Below are 17,081 nucleotides of genomic sequence, written 5' to 3'. Positions count from 1 at the left end.
TACTCCACTCACGTCCCAATCCAATATTCCACCTTTTGCTTTCTCCTTGCCTTTTGCTAGTAAGTGGCTACTTTATTTCTTCTTCATAATTTTTCTTTTTAAAGGGGTTTAATCCTTCCAGAAGAACTTATTAATTAGTACAACGTGCTTATAAAACTCTTAATGTGCCCATTTTTATGTGAAATTTTTTAGTGTGTCAAAAACACAGTTTGATACACCAAGTGTTATAATACAATTGGTTGATTTTTTTTTTTTCCAAATTTCAAACCAATTGCATTGTAAAATTTTATGTACCAAACCGTATTTTTGACAAACTGACAAATCTTTGCACTCCCATGACCACTAATTAGTATCTAAGAATTCCATTATCTTCCTCTCCATATATATTGTGGTACTGTATATCCTAATAATAACAAGCTAACCATATACAATATTGCACCATTTAACCATATATTAATGTCATCAGAGACAACAACTGATTGGCTTAAATTGAACGTACATCGTAAATAGTTCGACCCTTAACAAAAAATTTCGAAGGGATCAAGCAATCCTACTAGCACATTATAATTCATCAATTCATCAAAGCTAATTAACCTGCATTAAAACATGAAAAAGAAGACTAGTACTAGTTATTTCTTATGCAGCAGGTGCATAATCATAGCCACCATCATCGTCGTCGTCGTCGTCACCTTCCATGCATACTGCTGTAGCATAGCCATAATCCAATTCATCGTCATTGCCGACACCTTCCATGCATGTTGCCAGGGCATAATCGTATCCGTCGTCACCATCGTTGTCGTCATTTCCATGCTTCTTGCACCACGAGGCACTTATCATCAATTTTGAAAGGGAAAACATATCTTTTTTTGCTCTAGTTTGGACTGTATTTGAAATCAAAGAAAGAACAAGAGCAAATTTTGAGTTTGGTTTTTGAAGTTTGGATTCGATATGAATAAGTGAGCTTTGTATGTTGCCATATATATAGAGTGAAGAAGTTTGCTGGGCTTGTTTCTCCACAATTCGTCGCGTGGTGAGAGTGTGGAGTTGTGCTTCAAAGTGTGTTTTTCTTCCACTGCATGCATGTGAAATATGCCCCACTATATATACCATTAACGTGGTCCAGCTTAATCTAGGAACATTTTCGTATGCATGCACTTATACCACATATGCAGCATCTAGAATAACACTGTAACTGTATTTCAAATCATACATGCACTGTTATGTATTTTAACATTTAGTGATGTAGCTGGTCATAGATCAAATGATGTTTTTGAAAAAAGTTGAGGTTCGACTATAAAATCAATTGACAATATGGGGAGTAGCGCAATTTACTTATAAGTTCATACAAGGTCCATCTTCTCATCAATGTGGAATTTACTCTCAACACGCCCTCTCACGTATGAGGAATTTTTAAGCCTAACATGTGAACAACACAAACGGGGTGACGTGGAGCCCATGCGGGCATTAGGCTTCAAAGTTGTGACAACCTAGCACTAATACAATGACGAAAATTGAGGTTTCTACCGTAAAAATTGGTAATATAAGAAGTATCTCAATTTACTTATAAGTTCATGCAAGCTCTCTACTCCCATTAATATGAGATTCTTCTCAACAGCCTTGACCCTCCCTCTTTTGCTCAAATGCCTTAGAATATATGGAGTATAACCATAGATTATGAACAAAACCTTGTACCCTTGTGGCCACCCCGACATACAACTTATCTACGTTGGTATTAATTTTTGACATAACAGTGCATGATTAACTTAGTATATTACTACCATACAACGTCATCTCCAAATAAGGAAACCCCATTAACATAGTTTATACACTAAGGGGGCGTTTGTTGCGCCGGACTATCTCGAACTGGACTAGCTTCAAGGATTAAGCTGGACTGGCTTAGACTAGACTAAGCTGGACTAACTTAGTGAAGCGTTTGGTGCAGTGTTGGACTAAGAAGCTGGATAATAACAAATTCTAATATTATATTATTTAATATATAAATTATTAATATTTTATTATGATCTCGGTGACCGGAGATGACGAGGAGTCTATCGGGAGTGGTTGTTGAGCATGATGAGGACGAGAGAGGATAGTCTTAGCTAGTCCCATGGTTATTGGGGGGTCTCGCTAAGACCTCTTAGTGAAGGGTTTTGTTCATGCTAGTCCCTTTTAGTCTCATTAATGTTAGTCTCAGCATGGAACAAACACAGTATTGGACTAACAGCTAGTCCAGTCCAGTCCAGTCCCACTTAATGAGGGCAAACAAACGCCCCCTAAGGAATTCTACTGTCCATATGTTGCCACATAAAGCCATTGGAGGCCATTCATTTTAGATGGGTCCTATAACTAAAGATCTGACGGCCAACACATCCATCCGGGATTCTGAATGGTAAGGTGGATGACACGTTTCAAAACTCAATACCAACCAATCAATTTTTGGCTAAGATTTCAAATGCCAAAACCAAAGTCCTGCATTCGACCAGAACTAACACAACCACCAGAACCTTAGCAGCTCAGCCACAAAATGATCAGCACACAACTTTCAGACCAAATCTTCCGGCCATTAATCCCCGCCGCGTGTGTCAATTTCCGGCGGCTGATAACCACTAAGTCCAAACTACTGCCCTGCCCACGCCCTAAATCTTTGAAACTCAAACACTTAGCCCAAAACTCCAAATGGGCTATTAGGCAGCTTAGTGGACCAAAGCCCGCCAAAATTGACGTTTGACGTGGAACGGTTAGTAGGGTTTTTGTACGAGGATCTGGTTCATCTTTTTGATGATCAGGGAATTGATCGGACGGCGTATGATGAGGGTGTGAAGTTCAGGGACCCAATCACCAAGCATGACACTATAACTGGGTACTTGTTGAACATAGCCTTCTTGAAGATTGTCTTCATGCCTAAGTTCAGTTGTACTGGGCCAAACAGGTAACTGTTTTTGAATGCTTAGTTGGTCACAACAATATATTTGCTTGTTTATACCTAAGTTCGAATTCTCTTCCATGTAATTAGTGTATATTAGAATATCGCTTTATCAAAAAACTAATGAAATGGTGTAACTAGCATTTTTTTTTTGTTGGCTTTGTTGGGGCAGGCCAAATAACTATTTGAATTAGAGAAACAATACCTCATTGAATTGGTACAGTTGAATTTTGCAATTAAGCATTCGTGTTAATCACACTTGAATAATGCCACAATTTTATGTGGACTGTGCCTGGTTTTACTGACAAAGTTGCTATAGACAGGACCATATGAATTCACTACATGGTGGACCATGGTTATGAAGTTCATCCCTCTACCCTGGAAACCAGAACTGATCTTTACAGGAACCTCTGTCATGGGCATCAACCCCGAGACCGGGAAGTTCTGCAGCCATGTCGTAGGAACTCCCCTGTCTAATGTCATTATTTGTATTGATTTGGTAATGTCGATAATGCAATAAAGAACAAAAGTCTTGTCCAGAGACGAATTGGTACTATCTATAACAACTTTAGTAATTCACCATCCTTTGATGTGCAGTCTCAGTATTCACTTGCCAAAACCTTAACCCTTGAACATTCGTACAGATTCTTACCCTTTTTGTATGTAAAACCTCTGCAGCTGAGGATTTACAAAACTCCAGACTTGGAAACACCCAAATATGATATTCTAAAAAGAACTGCAAACTATGAGGTGTGTTTGCTTTTTATCGAACGAGTCATGTTGTATTTGTAAAAACTTAAAGCCACGATTGGTGCCTAAAACTGAATTACCATGAATGTCTTGATTCCACAGGTAAGAAAGTATGCACCTTAAGTAGTGGTAGAGGGATCAGTAGACAAGCTGCCCGGGTCAGCTGATTTCGGTGATGTTACTGGGCGAGGCGTTATCCCTGGCTAATCATGTTTTTCTTTTCTTGTGCTTCTTCACTTAGGATGATTTGGATGATGGAATCTGTTTAGGCAATCTTTGGAAAGAACTCGAAAATGGAGAAGATACCGATGACTACTCCAGTCTTCACTGAGGCATCTGATGCCGAACTTTCCAAAGCATCCATCAAATTAGTCTGATCAGAGATGGTCTCAAACCAAAGGAGGGTTGTTCGCTTGCTCGTTACAACGATCCAGGCCGGACTTGGAGCTTTATATTGGTATGTTGTAGTAACCTCAAAGCTCAATAGTTTTTACAAATCACTAGTTATCTTCTTCCTCTTTGCTCCATTTGGTTATAAATTAAGGCTGTTCTTATACTTTTGAAACTTGATTGTTCTTATGCTTCTATTTTGCATTTTGAATTGACTTTCGACCTTTGAAATTGTAATGGGGTTGATCTGCATCGAAGAGGAATGAAGTGCTTATAGGGCTGGAAGAGTTCACATTGGACTAGCACATTGAACGCGTTCTTCGACAACTCTCCCTGTCGATCATTTTTCCCTACACGCACAGTAATAGTTTATTTTCGGCTAACAAGGTACTAAAAGAGTTTGATTTATAGAACTATGATCTGATACCGTGTAGAATTATGAGATTATATTTATATCTTAATGTACATATTTACACAAGTCAGTGACTTGAGATACAAGCAAGTTACTTGATTTATAAGAATACAAGTAATCATATCCTAAGCATAGAATTCTTAGCGGATTCTCATTCTGTAACATCTTCCCATTGATGGCTTCTATTGAATGAATATATTCACATAGTCCTAACTTTTCCTTTGAATTATGAATTATTATGTTTACAATTTACAGCTTCAACTTTCAAATCTTCTGGCAAATCTCAAAATGATTTGTGGTGCCCGAATCATAAGAAAAGGACTTTCACGCAACAAAGATGTCATATTATCAAGTCAATCATACATTGTCACATGAAAAAGTTAAAATACATAACAATGCGTGATTGGTTTAAGATACTGCCACAATAATGTTAGTCTCGAACAATGAGCCCTATGAGGCAAATATGTGACCTTTGGACTTTTGACAATTGGAAAAGGCACAAGCAGACATACCTGTGCTTAATGCCTAAGGCCATGTGCAACTGCAAGTTTCTAAAATGCCAACCCAAGCTAAGTCGGTCACATTTCCATTTCAACTGCTGACAAAGGATGCTTCATCTGTTATAATCATAAAATCAAAGTAGTTTCAAAAGCATTTATGAACCAACAAATTTAGAACTTTCTGATTGCATTTACACTTACACTATAAATCATCAATGCCCTCCTAGGTAGCTCATGGATGGGAAAACAACTTACTTGATAAGTGCCAGCAATCATTTAGCACAAAGCATTTATGAAATTATGAAAGTATACTCGTGCCATATACATTATTGTCCACGAATGAAAATAAAAGAACAACTTCGCACGTGAGTGAGTCCCATGACAACTTAATCTTCCAGTAATGCCATGCGGCATGAGACAGATGGAGAGGGAGACAGAGAGACAAAGACAGGAGACAGGGAGGTTTATCCATGTGACCGACTCATCGCCTTTATACTAATTAAGATGAAAAGAATGAACAAAGCGAAGTAAACAACTTGACATAGTCGACTGAAATTAAATATCCTGCAAAGCGCTTTGTATTAGACGCCTCACAACTGCCGGTGCAATGTGATTTCCCAAAAAACATACAGTTATGATACCAACTAATACTACGATTCAATAATTTCTTTTTTCACTTGTAAGTAAAAAATTTTAAATTTAACTTACATAGATGACGACGATATATAATATTATGTTTGACTTATTATATGACCTAGCTCTGTATCCTTTTTGGTTTCATCTTTTTTATCTGTCATTTAGGTAGGAATAAACCTATTCACAAAATGTGAAACATGGTTCATGAGTTTCAAGTGTTTATGCATGCTTACATCTTTTTACTACTAAATTGTTCATAACAATTCTGATTTCAAAGTGATTATTATACCGTTACACATAATTTATAAACACACGAATTATAATATAAGTAAACAGTAACATCATATAACACTTCAAATGATAAGAATACATTCGGTTACATTTTACATTAGTAATTCAAAGCAAACAAAACACAAATTAGAAAAATTAGAAATCAAAATCCAAGAAGGACTCTTCCAACACACAACACGACAAATTACGGAAATTTCTTTGGGTTGAGAAAATCAATCAAAAAAATCCAAACCAATCCAACGGAGAGAAATTAAAAAGAAAAACTTGATAAGAAGCTGATGATGTTGAAAGTTGCCGCCTTCATGGCTTCTCCTCCTCCGCACCACCTCTTTATTTAAACCTTAAATTAGTTAGTAATACACAACTCACCTCACCTGTCTCTCCACTCCCACTCCCTAATTATAGTCTAATCCCCATTTAACATTTTTCAAATTAGTTTCTTGTTTCTTACCGTTTGGACCTCGCACGTTCTCCTCTCTCTCTGACTCTGTCAAATTTCTCTCTCTCTCTCTCTCCATTTCTGTTTGGCTTCTGTGGTGGCATTCTGAGATCTGGTGGTGGGATCCGACGATCAGAGGTGAGTTTTTTCATCTGGGTTTTGCCTCACTGTGAATGGTTTTTGCTTTTTGCTGTGCAATTTGATTCGAATCCTTGAAAAGCTTAATGCTTGATGTAAATCTGCATCTGGGTTTTGTGTGGTTATCGTTAATCTTTGAAAAAGTTCAATGCTTGATGTAAATCTGCATATGGGGTTTGTGTGATTGTCGTTAATCTTCGATTAGTTCTAGTAATTTTTTTTCGGAAAAAAAAAAAAAATTCTGTAGTAAATTCTGATTTGGGATTACTTTGTTGGCGGTAAATTTAAACTGCAAACGATAAGAAAAACAAAAGGTTTGGAACTTTCCCGAATCAAAGTCTGAAGCTTTTATTTTAGACCTTGGATGTAGGAGCCTTAAGTTTTTGCTTTCACTTTTTTTTTTAGGAGACAAGGTGATTTATAGGTGTAAATCAAACGTTTCTTTGTAGTGGCTTATAAACGTTAGAGAAATGGTGTATTTTTAAGGATTTCTGGCCCATTTTCTATTGAAATTTTTTTGGAATTGAGGCGTGTTAAAGTATATTGTGATACCTTTGTTCTTGTGCTTTTAGAATTGACTGGTATTATGATCTTGAGGTCATTTGATCTGATCCATTTTGTTGTATATTATCTATCAGGGAAAAATGGCAGACCCGAAACCCGACACACCCTTGATCCCACCATCGTCGTCATCACCATCGTCGTCAAGAAACCTCCCCGACTTCAAAAATTCAGTTAAACTGAAATATGTGAAGCTTGGGTACCATATTCTCATCACCCATGGCATGTACCTCTTTCTTTCCCCTCTTGTTGTCGTTATCGCTGCCCAGATTTCAACATTTTCTCTCAAGGATCTTTATGATCTTTGGGAGCATCTCCAGTATAACCTGATTTCAGTGATTATCTGCTCGACTCTCCTTGTTTTCCTATCCACCGTGTACTTTGTCACCCGCCCTCGCCCGGTGTACCTTGTTAACTTTTCGTGCTACAAGCCAGAAGAATCTCGAAAATGCACGAAAAAGATTTTCATGGAACAGTCTCAGATGACTGGTACTTTTACAGATGACAATCTTCAGTTCCAGCGTAGGATCCTTGAGAGATCTGGCCTTGGTGACTCGACTTACCTTCCCGAGGCAGTTCTCAACATTCCTCCAAATCCGTCAATGAAAGAAGCTAGAAAAGAAGCTGAGGCTGTGATGTTTGGTGCCATTGATGAGCTTTTCGCTAAGACAGCTGTTAAACCTAAGGACATTGGAATCTTGATTGTGAACTGCAGCTTGTTCAATCCAACCCCGTCTCTTTCTGCCATGGTTATCAATCATTACCAGCTTCGAGGGAACATAGTCAGCTATAATCTTGGTGGGATGGGATGCAGCGCAGGTCTGATCTCGATCGATCTTGCTAAAAATCTTCTTCAGGTGCATCCCAACTCCTATGCACTGGTTATCAGCATGGAGAACATCACCTTGAACTGGTACTTTGGAAACGACCGCTCAAAGCTTGTCTCAAATTGCTTATTCCGGATGGGAGGGGCTGCTATATTGCTTTCCAACAAAAGCTCAGACAAAAGAAGGTCCAAATACCGATTGGTTCATACTGTTCGCACTCACAAGGGTGCTGATGATAAATGCTTTAGCTGTGTTACCCAAGAAGAAGACGATAACGGGAAGATTGGTGTTACTTTATCAAAGGATCTGATGGCAGTAGCAGGTGATGCTCTAAAGACCAACATCACCACATTGGGGCCTCTTGTTTTGCCAATGTCCGAACAGCTGCTTTTCTTTGCGACATTGATTGGGAGGAAACTTTTCAAGATGAAGATCAAACCATACATCCCGGATTTCAGGCTAGCTTTTGAGCATTTCTGTATTCATGCTGGAGGGAGAGCGGTCTTGGATGAGTTGGAGAAGAACCTGCATCTATCGGATTGGCATATGGAGCCATCGAGGATGACACTCCACCGATTTGGAAACACCTCAAGTAGCTCTCTTTGGTATGAATTAGCTTACACAGAAGCCAAGGGAAGGATTAAGAAAGGAGATAGAACATGGCAGATAGCTTTCGGATCGGGATTCAAGTGCAACAGCGCTGTGTGGAAGGCTCTTAGGAGCATAAACCCAGCAAAGGAAAAGAACCCGTGGATGGATGAAATTGATCGGTTCCCAGTCGATGTTCCAAGGGTGTCAACCTTCTAATTGAAGTAATATTTCCCTTTCTTATGCCACCGGATTTAGGTGGCTTTTGATAGCTTTCTTTCTGTTTGGAGGTCCTAGAATTGGTTTTCTTTGCTTTGCCATTTCTGGAGGTTCTAGGAAGTTGATTGTTTCTTTTAGGGCAGATGTTTGGTGGCTTAGGGTGGAAAGATGGCAGCCAAATTTCACTTACAAGGGGATTGTCCGAGTATTGGTGGATTTAGGTCATTAAATTCGAGCATTTCGAATTAGGAATCGGGGTTGTGGAATGGTTAACATGTTGTAAATCATAATTTGGATGGAATTGAAAGTTTGAACTAATTCAATTTAGCCCTCTTTGTTTTGCTTGTTTTTGTTGTCTTTGGTGTGAGGTTTGCTTGTTTTTAATTGTTCTGGCATAGAACAGTCGAAGTGTTTTCTGCAGAAGCACTTGCGAATTCATTTCCAAATGCTTTTCCAAGCAGCACTTGGATTTTAGAAAAAGTTTCTACAATTTTATATAAAGAAAATCACTTCTACTAAAAACGCTTGCGAGGACAAGCACTCGACTAAAAGTCCGTAATGGGCACTTAAAAAAGTTTCATTTTTCACCTCATGGCATATGAAAAGTGCAACTCGAAGTTCTAATGGGCAAACGAACAGCTATCAGGAACCAAACTCATGCAAATCACAGATTGGTACATCTCTTTATAAAGGAAAAATAACAACAGGTAGTCCGAACATGTCTCTGATAAAATCATGACAATGTCGCACGTTAACCCGATTTCTAAAAGCACGCCTAATTGTTGGACAATGACATACAGAATCTAGAAGATTAAGAAGCCGAAACAACAAATTAACCGTGTCATTAAAGTTGCTAAGAGACTCTGTTCCTTGCAGAAACTTGGCACTCTTCCGCAGCTGTAGTCCGTTTTTGTTAGCTACTCCTTGGTCGACTTGTTGATAAGTGACTTGTGGATGTGAGGGATCACACCTCCACCAGCAATGGTTCCTTTGATGAGGGTGTCGAGTTCCTCGTCACCACGAATAGCAAGCTGCAAATGCCTCGGAGTGATACGTTTCACCTTGAGATCCTTGCTCGCATTGCCTGCCAACTCTAACACCTCAGCAGTGAGATACTCCAAGATCGCTGCAGAATAAACTGCGGCCGTTGCTCCCACTCTCCCATTAGCTGTGGTCCTTAACTTCAGAAGCCGGTGGATTCGACCCACAGGGAACTACACATATACAACATACTAGTAAATGGCAGTATCAACAAACAAACTTTCCAGCCTCTGGTTGTAAAAATCCAACAAATGAAGGGATAAAACAAAAATACGAAAGAATGAATGAATACGGAACAGGGTTACAGTCCAGACAAATTATTCACTTGAGAATGCCGTCATGTCCCCGCGAACCACCAAAAAGCAAACCAATATAACAGAAATATGAACCATGAAGGCCGACTAACAGTATCAAAGAACCCTAGGATACAGATCAATGGACAATTGCAAGAGAAAGAGAAACGCAAAGTCCAAAGCACTGTGAAAGAAACTACAAAACCATAGGTGTGGGACAAAGTTTTTCAATACTCTCCTCATGTAATGGAAATTACTTTAGTACGAGAGAGACCAACAGACGGAATTCAACAAAAAGTTACAGGTCGCAGTTGCAGGTATATAAACTCAGGATCTCCCCCGCTCTAATGCCATGATAAGTTTTGTTGGATTTTACGACTATTCCTGCAGCTTAAGACATGGGAATGCGAGTGAACTACCGTATTTATGTTCTAATATATTCTATAACTTAATCCAAGAGAGCAAATACGTCTATGAAATTGAATAATAATACAAACTAACACAGCGATTAAGTTAGGCGAGTTGTAAGTGATGTTCCGAGTGAGGAGGCATTCAAGAAGAAATTTTTTATTTCGGACACTCTCTAATCCAACCAGATAGCAAGAAATCCTAAAGAGAAAGCTGTTTATTCTAAATTCCGACACACCACCTTTCCGAAACATATCATCCCCCAAAAAACTATCTTCCAAAGTTAAACTAGCGATATATCGATGCCCTCACTAATACCATGTTTCAAAGCTCGATTCCAATACCTTCCTGTGAGATTTCCAATTCCTTCCAAAAGCCATTTCAAATTCAAAATCTTACATTCTCTATGTTACACCTAGCATTTTTACGGTTCTTTCAACTAACCCGGGCTTATTGTAAAGAACCAAATCCGATTTATAACTCATTCCATCCACATCCTAAAGGAACCCGACTAAACAAAACTAAATGGAAACCAAGAACACACTGTTTTTGCCACAAAAATAAAATCTACACCTCTAATGGTTGCTCAAACAACTTAGAGCTCGTTTAAATGTGTTTTTAAAATGACTGAAAGCGTTTTTGGTGAAAATATTTTTGAAAGCAATCCTTATTTGAAAAGCACTTAAATGTTTCTTGAAAGAAGAAGTGCTTCTTGGAGAAAGCACTTAAAGTGCTTGGAATACAAAAACATTTTATTTAAAAGCGCTGAGCCCTTAACCATCAAGTCTTCCACTACATGATTCTGCTTCCCAAAACATGAAACCCCAACAGTTAAAGTGATAACATTTACCGCCAAAACAAGCAAAACCCAAGTCAAATTTCCATCCTTTTCCCCTCTTCATTTCACAAATTTACTCAAAACTCCTCTCTCAACAGGCAAAAATCCAGATAATCTCAAAACCCCGAACACCAAAATCAGAAATCGAAAAGGGGTCAAGAAGTAAAATAACAACCTGAAGGCCGGCGCGGGATGAACGAGAGATGGGTTTCTTCTTGTCCTTATCTTTGCCGCCGCTGTTGGTGGCGGTCTTGCCCATAATCAGCCCCTTCGCGCCCTTCCCCGACATCTTTTCCCGCGAAAAGTAACGGATAACGGATTTTCGCCGAGGTTTTATTTATGGGGGAGATTTTAAATCGAATTTTATTCAATGATTTGATTGAAAATAAATAAAAAATCTCTCTCTCTCTCTCTCGTTTCTGGTCTCTCCCGATACCAACACGCAAACGTAATCGCGATTCGCAAATGGTCGGCCAATCCTTTGGAATTGGAACCAGCCTACTTATTCAATCCCTCTTTGACCAAATTAACCCTCGTACTTTTCTCTATTTACGACCTGTACTTTTTTCTTTTTCTTTACATTTTTTTTAATTATTTATCTTTGGGATAATTTTATTTAAGCTTTTTAGTGAAAATAATTCCGAATAATTCCATATTTTGATCTCTATCAATGATAATTGACTTAAAAATTAAAAATAAAAGACAACGAAAATCTATAGAAGTGATCCTTGAATTTGCCCACTGCAAATCATTTCGGTTGTTCTATGAAAAATCTGTCAATATTCTTGTTAAGTGAAAAGATTGGTTTGACAAAAACACCCTTAAAAGGATCGTCACTAGTCGTTCACATGATAATTTAATAAGGATATTAATAAATTTTTCATTAAATGATCAAAATAATTCACAATTGACAAACCCAGAAACCATTTCAATTCATTTTCATTGTCAGGAACCAACGTAAAGACCATGTCAAACTCAAGAACTATTTTAAATAAAAAACCTTTTATTTATGTCTTAAATTTTTTTCAGGCCGGTGGATTTTACCTCCGGTCACTGAAAAGACAAAATCCAGGTAATTTAGTGGCGAAATTGAAGTTTCAGGCATTAAATTGAGTTATAACCTTCTAGGGACACAGCAATAGTAACCTTTAAATTTCCCTTGGCAACTTGGCAAGATCTTGAAAATGAACAAAATTCCAGGTTTCTTAGGTTCATCAGTTTCGGAAGCGATCCGATCATCGTATGCAGTAACGATTCGTTTGTCCGGTCGATGTTTCGGTAACGAAAAACAGTGAGCTAAAAGTTGTACAAAAAATTCTTGTTTTAGTCTGTCTATGTAATGAAGTAATCAAACTAGGATGGATAGATCTCAAATATGAAAGGCATTGGCTACATATACTCTTGGACCACTTCACTCGTTCACAGCCGCCTCTTCCTTCTCCTTCGCTTTTCCCTCTTCTGTGATGTGGAACCCCTCGATCTTGTGAGAAACCTCTTCTGCGGGTACCTTCACCTTTCCAACTGACCCATTAGCTGCCAGCGCCTCAGCTTCATCTGGAGTCAAGGGGCCGGTCTGCCATATTCTGATGGTGCCATCTTCTGATCCTGAGGCGTATGATTCCCCTCCGGGTGAGAAGCGCAAACAGTGAACTGGACCGTGGTGACCCTTGTTGCATGCTGCATCCAGATACGAACGGGTTAACTGAGGTTTCAGAATAAGAAAAACAATGCAATAGCCGAATGATTACAACAACACACGACAGAATGATTACAACAACACACGACTGAGGTTTCAGAATAGGACAAGGACTAGGAGTCAGATACCGTTAACTATTAGTCTATTGGACGTATATTGAAGGCATGGAATTGAATCCATCATATTGCTAGTTAACCCTTGGAGTCGGCTGTACAAAGGAACTGCAAATTCACTAAAACGGATTTTTTGTTTTGGAACACATACCGATCTCTTCACCGGTATGGAAATCAAATACATGAACCCACATGTCTTCTCCCCCGGCAATGAACTTGTTCCCAAACTTTGGTTCCAGCGAAGCAGATTCTACTGTACACGGCATGTTGTAGCTCTTCACCAACCCAAAGCTGGAAAACAAGTAGATTATCGTAAGTCATCCAAGTAGAAACTCTGCCAAAATACAGAAAAATAAAACTGTAACTTACTAATTTGCATCCCAAAACTTCACAGTAGACCCATCAGCAGTAGTGATATAACGACCATCTTGACTCACTTCAGAACTGGTCACAGATGATTTGGTCTCAAGAGTTTGGACGATTTTACCGGTTCTTACATCCCATAATCTGTAAATTCACCAGTCACTACCAAGTTTAGTAAAGAATAAAGTAAACCTTATTCTTCTAAAGAAATGTATGTTTGCAGTGTAAGAGACTACAAACTATATCAAATGTAACTTTAACATAAGATGGTTTAACAGGCATGCATACCTGACACCACCCATATCAGTACAAGAACTTAGTATGGTCTGGTCACTGTGGAGCCATGCAGCAGTTCTGACTGAACCAGGGGATTTATCCACTTCTCTTGGAGGGGCATCTGGACGATTCAAATCATATATACGAATAACTTTCTCTACTCCTCCAGTAAGCAAAAGGTGTGTATCCTGATACCATATTAATATCTTTGGTCAATTGATACTCATATTAATAAGAACTAAATGAGATTAAAAAAGCACATAAATGGTAAGGGGTTCACATATTTAATGTTACAGCACCCATTAAACCAGTTTCCTTTCGGGCATGAAATCTCAGAATTTATTGAATCTGAACCAATACTAACTATTTTCGAGGCCAAATACAATAATAAAAACTAAGATTGTGATACCTTACAAGTTACAACCACGCTTGGTAGGTGAAACATAAAAAAGTCTAGCATTATTTTAAAATCCCCTCTTACCCCAGGATAACACTAACTCCAACTGAGAAAACACTAAGAGTCAAGCAGATAGCTACTTCGAGTGAAGACAATATGTATATTATCAATTGCAAGTATCATTGGATATTGAAATATATCCATTACATTTCATATATCACATTTACCTTTCAGCATGAAACTTCGACAGCAGATAAGCTTCTAGACACAGAATTTCAAACTTTTCATATGGTGATGACAAAAGAAATACCTCTGCGAAAGCACAGGCTCGAACAATGTGCTTGTGTTCAAATGAGTGTAGAACATGTCCTGTTAATGCATCCCAAACTTTCCTGCATATAAATTTGATGCACAAAATAAATCAGCTTTTGATCAAATTAACTACAACTTAATTGACTAAACAAGCAATGACAGGAGAATGACTGCTCTGGAGAGAAACACAATAAAGAGACATTATTAACCTACTTAATTGTGGAAGGTGTCACTGCCAATTATTATTTATGAAAACAAGGTAAGGAATGTACGATGATAAGGTAAGGAATGTAGCAAGCGCAAAAGCCACTTAAAACTTGGAAAACAGACTTCACATAAGCAACGATGAGAAGAATACATGAGTGAAGAATGAAAGAAATATAAAGAAGAACTAAAAGAAAGTGAGCAGACACTACAGAAATCCTTGACACTTGATTATATAATAAAGTATATTCAAAATTTTAAAGTAAAAGCATAAAAATTTCCAAGCGAAACTTTAATCAAAACAGTACATTAAACTCATTACAAGAAACAAGAAAAGCGACTGATTGTCCATCTAGGAATGGAAAAGTACAGAACCATAAGGATTGAAGACATACGCAGAGAAATCTGCGGAAGCAGTTGCAGCACGTAGGGCGTTAGTATCCAAGCAGCAACTCCACACTGCGCCTTTATGCCCTTCAAATGTTCCAACCCAATCTCCAGTCTCTCCATTTCTCAGCATAGGACTCGAATCTAATCAACACAAGTAAAACCTCAGACATAATTTCCCATCAAATCAACTTCAAAAGAATACCACAGTATCTAAGAGCACTCGTGAACGTTAACATGTCACATTCTAAAGCAGGAAATATTTGTTTCAGCTGTGCCATATATCCTAATAACACGACTCACCAGATTTCACAGCAATGACAATTAACCATATAAAGTATCGAGGTTCAACAAAAACACAGAAATTAATGTAATTTGCAGCTAAACAGTAACACCGAAAATAAGAACCCAATGCTGGTTCAACAAATCATATATAAAGCAATTAACTTGCACATTCAAACAGATAGATATACAGCAAATCACAGTGATGAAGCAATCATTCAAACCCCATATCAAAAATCAATCGTTATCGATACATACCCTTACTGGCACTGATGAGAAAGAACCCATCAGGAGTAACCGGACTGTAAAACAGATCCACCACCGGACGCGAATGGCCGTGGCAGACCAACGGAACCGCCACCTTCTTCTTATTATCCATCACTCACAAGCTAAATTTAAATAAAAATAAACAAAAAAAATATCCCAGAAGTAAATATTTTTTAATTTTTCTTGATCCGTATCCCAAACTTCAAAATCCAAAAGAACCCTAACCCAAAAAGTATTCAATTTCTGTATACAGATTGAAACCGGAATAAAAAAGATGTTAACTTGGGAAAATTGTACAGGATGATGGAGCGAGAAATTGGCGGTATTTTGAAACAGGTGGGAAATTGAAAGGAAGAATCCACACCTCCTAACCCTCGAAACAACAATGGCTCTGACTGAATCAAAATCTAAAATTTGGGGGAAATTACAGGAAGAAGAAGACCTAAATTTTGAAGAAAATAATAATAATTTAATCTAAAAAGAAAACTGGAAATGTTAGAAGGGCTAGGCGCAAGAGTAAGTTTGGCCATTGGGTCTGGATTTTATAGGTTGAGCTTTTTGGGCATGTTTTGGGTCCGTTTCTGGGCTTTGGATCTTGGCGGTGTGTTTCTGTATGGGTAATGTTAGTGAGATTAAATTTGGAGACTAAATTTACAAATGAAATTATGTGTCACCAATAGAAATAAGCATGTTCATCAACGTTTAAGTAATAAACCAACCAAACTTTTATGTCCTTTAGTTTCCAAAACGTTATCTACAAATTTAGTCTCTTTAACATTACCCATTTCTATATTGGGCTTTCGGATCTGGGCAACCCGGCTTGTAAATATAAATATACGCACATGAATTTTAGAGTGACAATGCATTAAAGATTAGATTATGATTTATCGCGTGTAATCGATTGATCGTGACATTATTATTGTGAAAAACTTAAATTTCAAGCATGCGAGATACTAAAATGACGTTTCTTTTATTAATTTAACAAAGGAGTATGATCGATAGAGATGGAGCTTCGAAATACTCTCTTAACAACTAACAATTTAACCTACTAACGCTATCGTTTGTAAAGAAAAAAGGTCCAATCTTCATCAATTCATCTCTAGGAAGTGTTATCTCTGCCTCTCGAAATTGAAATTCGCACCAAACGCTTTCATCAAAGAAAACTAACATGGCGGACGGTCTCCGGAACGCAGCCAGCAACAATAAGAAGAGACTCCTGTTTTCAAAGAGTCCTCTCCCATCCATAGACTGCGAAGCGTTACTGAATGCAAGAAGAGAGGGAGAGGGATTCAGGCATTGCAATCATGAGTTACCAATTGAGTGGTGCCCAGAATGGCACATTGTGGGTTCTTGCAATGGCTTAATATGTCTGTATGATACCGATGCCAACCGTAACGGACACGTTATGGAACCCTTTTACTGGAGTTACCAACGTCTTACCGGAAATTGATTGGTTTAGCGACAGCATTTTTTCTGGATTCAGTTATGATTTTATATCCGAAGACTATATCTGAAGATTACCGGTTCATG

General features: G+C 38.1%; 3 protein-coding genes and 2 long non-coding RNA genes across 5 annotated transcripts; 3 read left to right on the top strand and 2 right to left on the bottom strand.

Annotated features, from left to right (window-relative positions):
* Nucleotides 1-2,477: 2,477 nt before the first annotated feature.
* On the top strand, nt 2,478-3,507 carry LOC139188341 (uncharacterized). The gene is made up of 2 exons (XR_011571714.1): nt 2,478-2,929; nt 3,243-3,507. It is a non-coding gene; the product is annotated as an uncharacterized lncRNA (long non-coding RNA).
* A 268-nt stretch (nt 3,508-3,775) lies between these two features.
* LOC103448426 (uncharacterized) lies at nt 3,776-4,701 on the top strand. Its single transcript, XR_003771167.2, has 2 exons — nt 3,776-4,130; nt 4,322-4,701. It is a non-coding gene; the product is annotated as an uncharacterized lncRNA (long non-coding RNA).
* Nucleotides 4,702-4,975: 274 nt separating this feature from the next.
* Nucleotides 4,976-9,001, top strand: LOC103448443 (3-ketoacyl-CoA synthase 11). Its single transcript, XM_008387710.4, has 2 exons — nt 4,976-6,479; nt 7,118-9,001. The coding sequence occupies exon 2, from the start codon at nt 7,124-7,126 to the stop codon at nt 8,672-8,674; it is 1,551 nt and encodes a 516-aa protein (XP_008385932.2). The 5' UTR covers nt 4,976-6,479; nt 7,118-7,123; the 3' UTR covers nt 8,675-9,001.
* A 328-nt stretch (nt 9,002-9,329) lies between these two features.
* On the bottom strand, nt 9,330-11,754 carry LOC103448453 (probable histone H2A variant 3). Its single transcript, XM_008387718.4, has 2 exons — nt 11,430-11,754; nt 9,330-9,888 (listed from the first exon to the last, which is right to left on the bottom strand). The coding sequence occupies exons 1-2, from the start codon at nt 11,541-11,543 to the stop codon at nt 9,592-9,594; spliced, it is 411 nt and encodes a 136-aa protein (XP_008385940.1). The 5' UTR covers nt 11,544-11,754; the 3' UTR covers nt 9,330-9,591.
* A 678-nt stretch (nt 11,755-12,432) lies between these two features.
* Nucleotides 12,433-16,167, bottom strand: LOC103406734 (uncharacterized). The gene is made up of 7 exons (XM_070805613.1): nt 15,543-16,167; nt 15,011-15,146; nt 14,410-14,491; nt 13,715-13,890; nt 13,433-13,570; nt 13,215-13,354; nt 12,433-12,931 (listed from the first exon to the last, which is right to left on the bottom strand). Exons 1-7 carry the CDS (start codon nt 15,661-15,663, stop codon nt 12,666-12,668), a joined length of 1,059 nt encoding a protein of 352 aa, XP_070661714.1. The 5' UTR covers nt 15,664-16,167; the 3' UTR covers nt 12,433-12,665.
* Nucleotides 16,168-17,081: the final 914 nt, after the last annotated feature.

The sequence above is a fragment of the Malus domestica genome, chromosome 02 (assembly GCF_042453785.1).
Source record: "Malus domestica chromosome 02, GDT2T_hap1".
Lineage (NCBI taxonomy): Eukaryota > Viridiplantae > Streptophyta > Magnoliopsida > Rosales > Rosaceae > Malus > Malus domestica.
Note: the sequence above shows the minus strand (reverse complement) of the source record. Positions and strands in the feature narration are given on the sequence as shown.

What these genes read in the sequence shown, in the direction of transcription:
- LOC103448443 (XM_008387710.4), top strand. Translation starts at nt 7,124, where the DNA reads ATGGCAGACCCGAAACCCGACACACCCTTGATCCCACCATCGTCGTCA.
- LOC103448453 (XM_008387718.4), bottom strand. Translation starts at nt 11,543, where the DNA reads ATGTCGGGGAAGGGCGCGAAGGGGCTGATTATGGGCAAGACCGCCACC. An exon ending in CATCCCGCGCCGGCCTTCAG is followed by an intron (nt 9,889 to 11,429) that starts GTTGTTATTTTA and finishes GTATATGTGTAG; the next exon opens with TTCCCTGTGGGTCGAATCCA.
- LOC103406734 (XM_070805613.1), bottom strand. Translation starts at nt 15,663, where the DNA reads ATGGATAATAAGAAGAAGGTGGCGGTTCCGTTGGTCTGCCACGGCCAT. An exon ending in ACTGATATGGGTGGTGTCAG is followed by an intron (nt 13,571 to 13,714) that starts GTATGCATGCCT and finishes GTGAATTTACAG; the next exon opens with ATTATGGGATGTAAGAACCG. An exon ending in CCATACCGGTGAAGAGATCG is followed by an intron (nt 12,932 to 13,214) that starts GTATGTGTTCCA and finishes ATCTGGATGCAG; the next exon opens with CATGCAACAAGGGTCACCAC.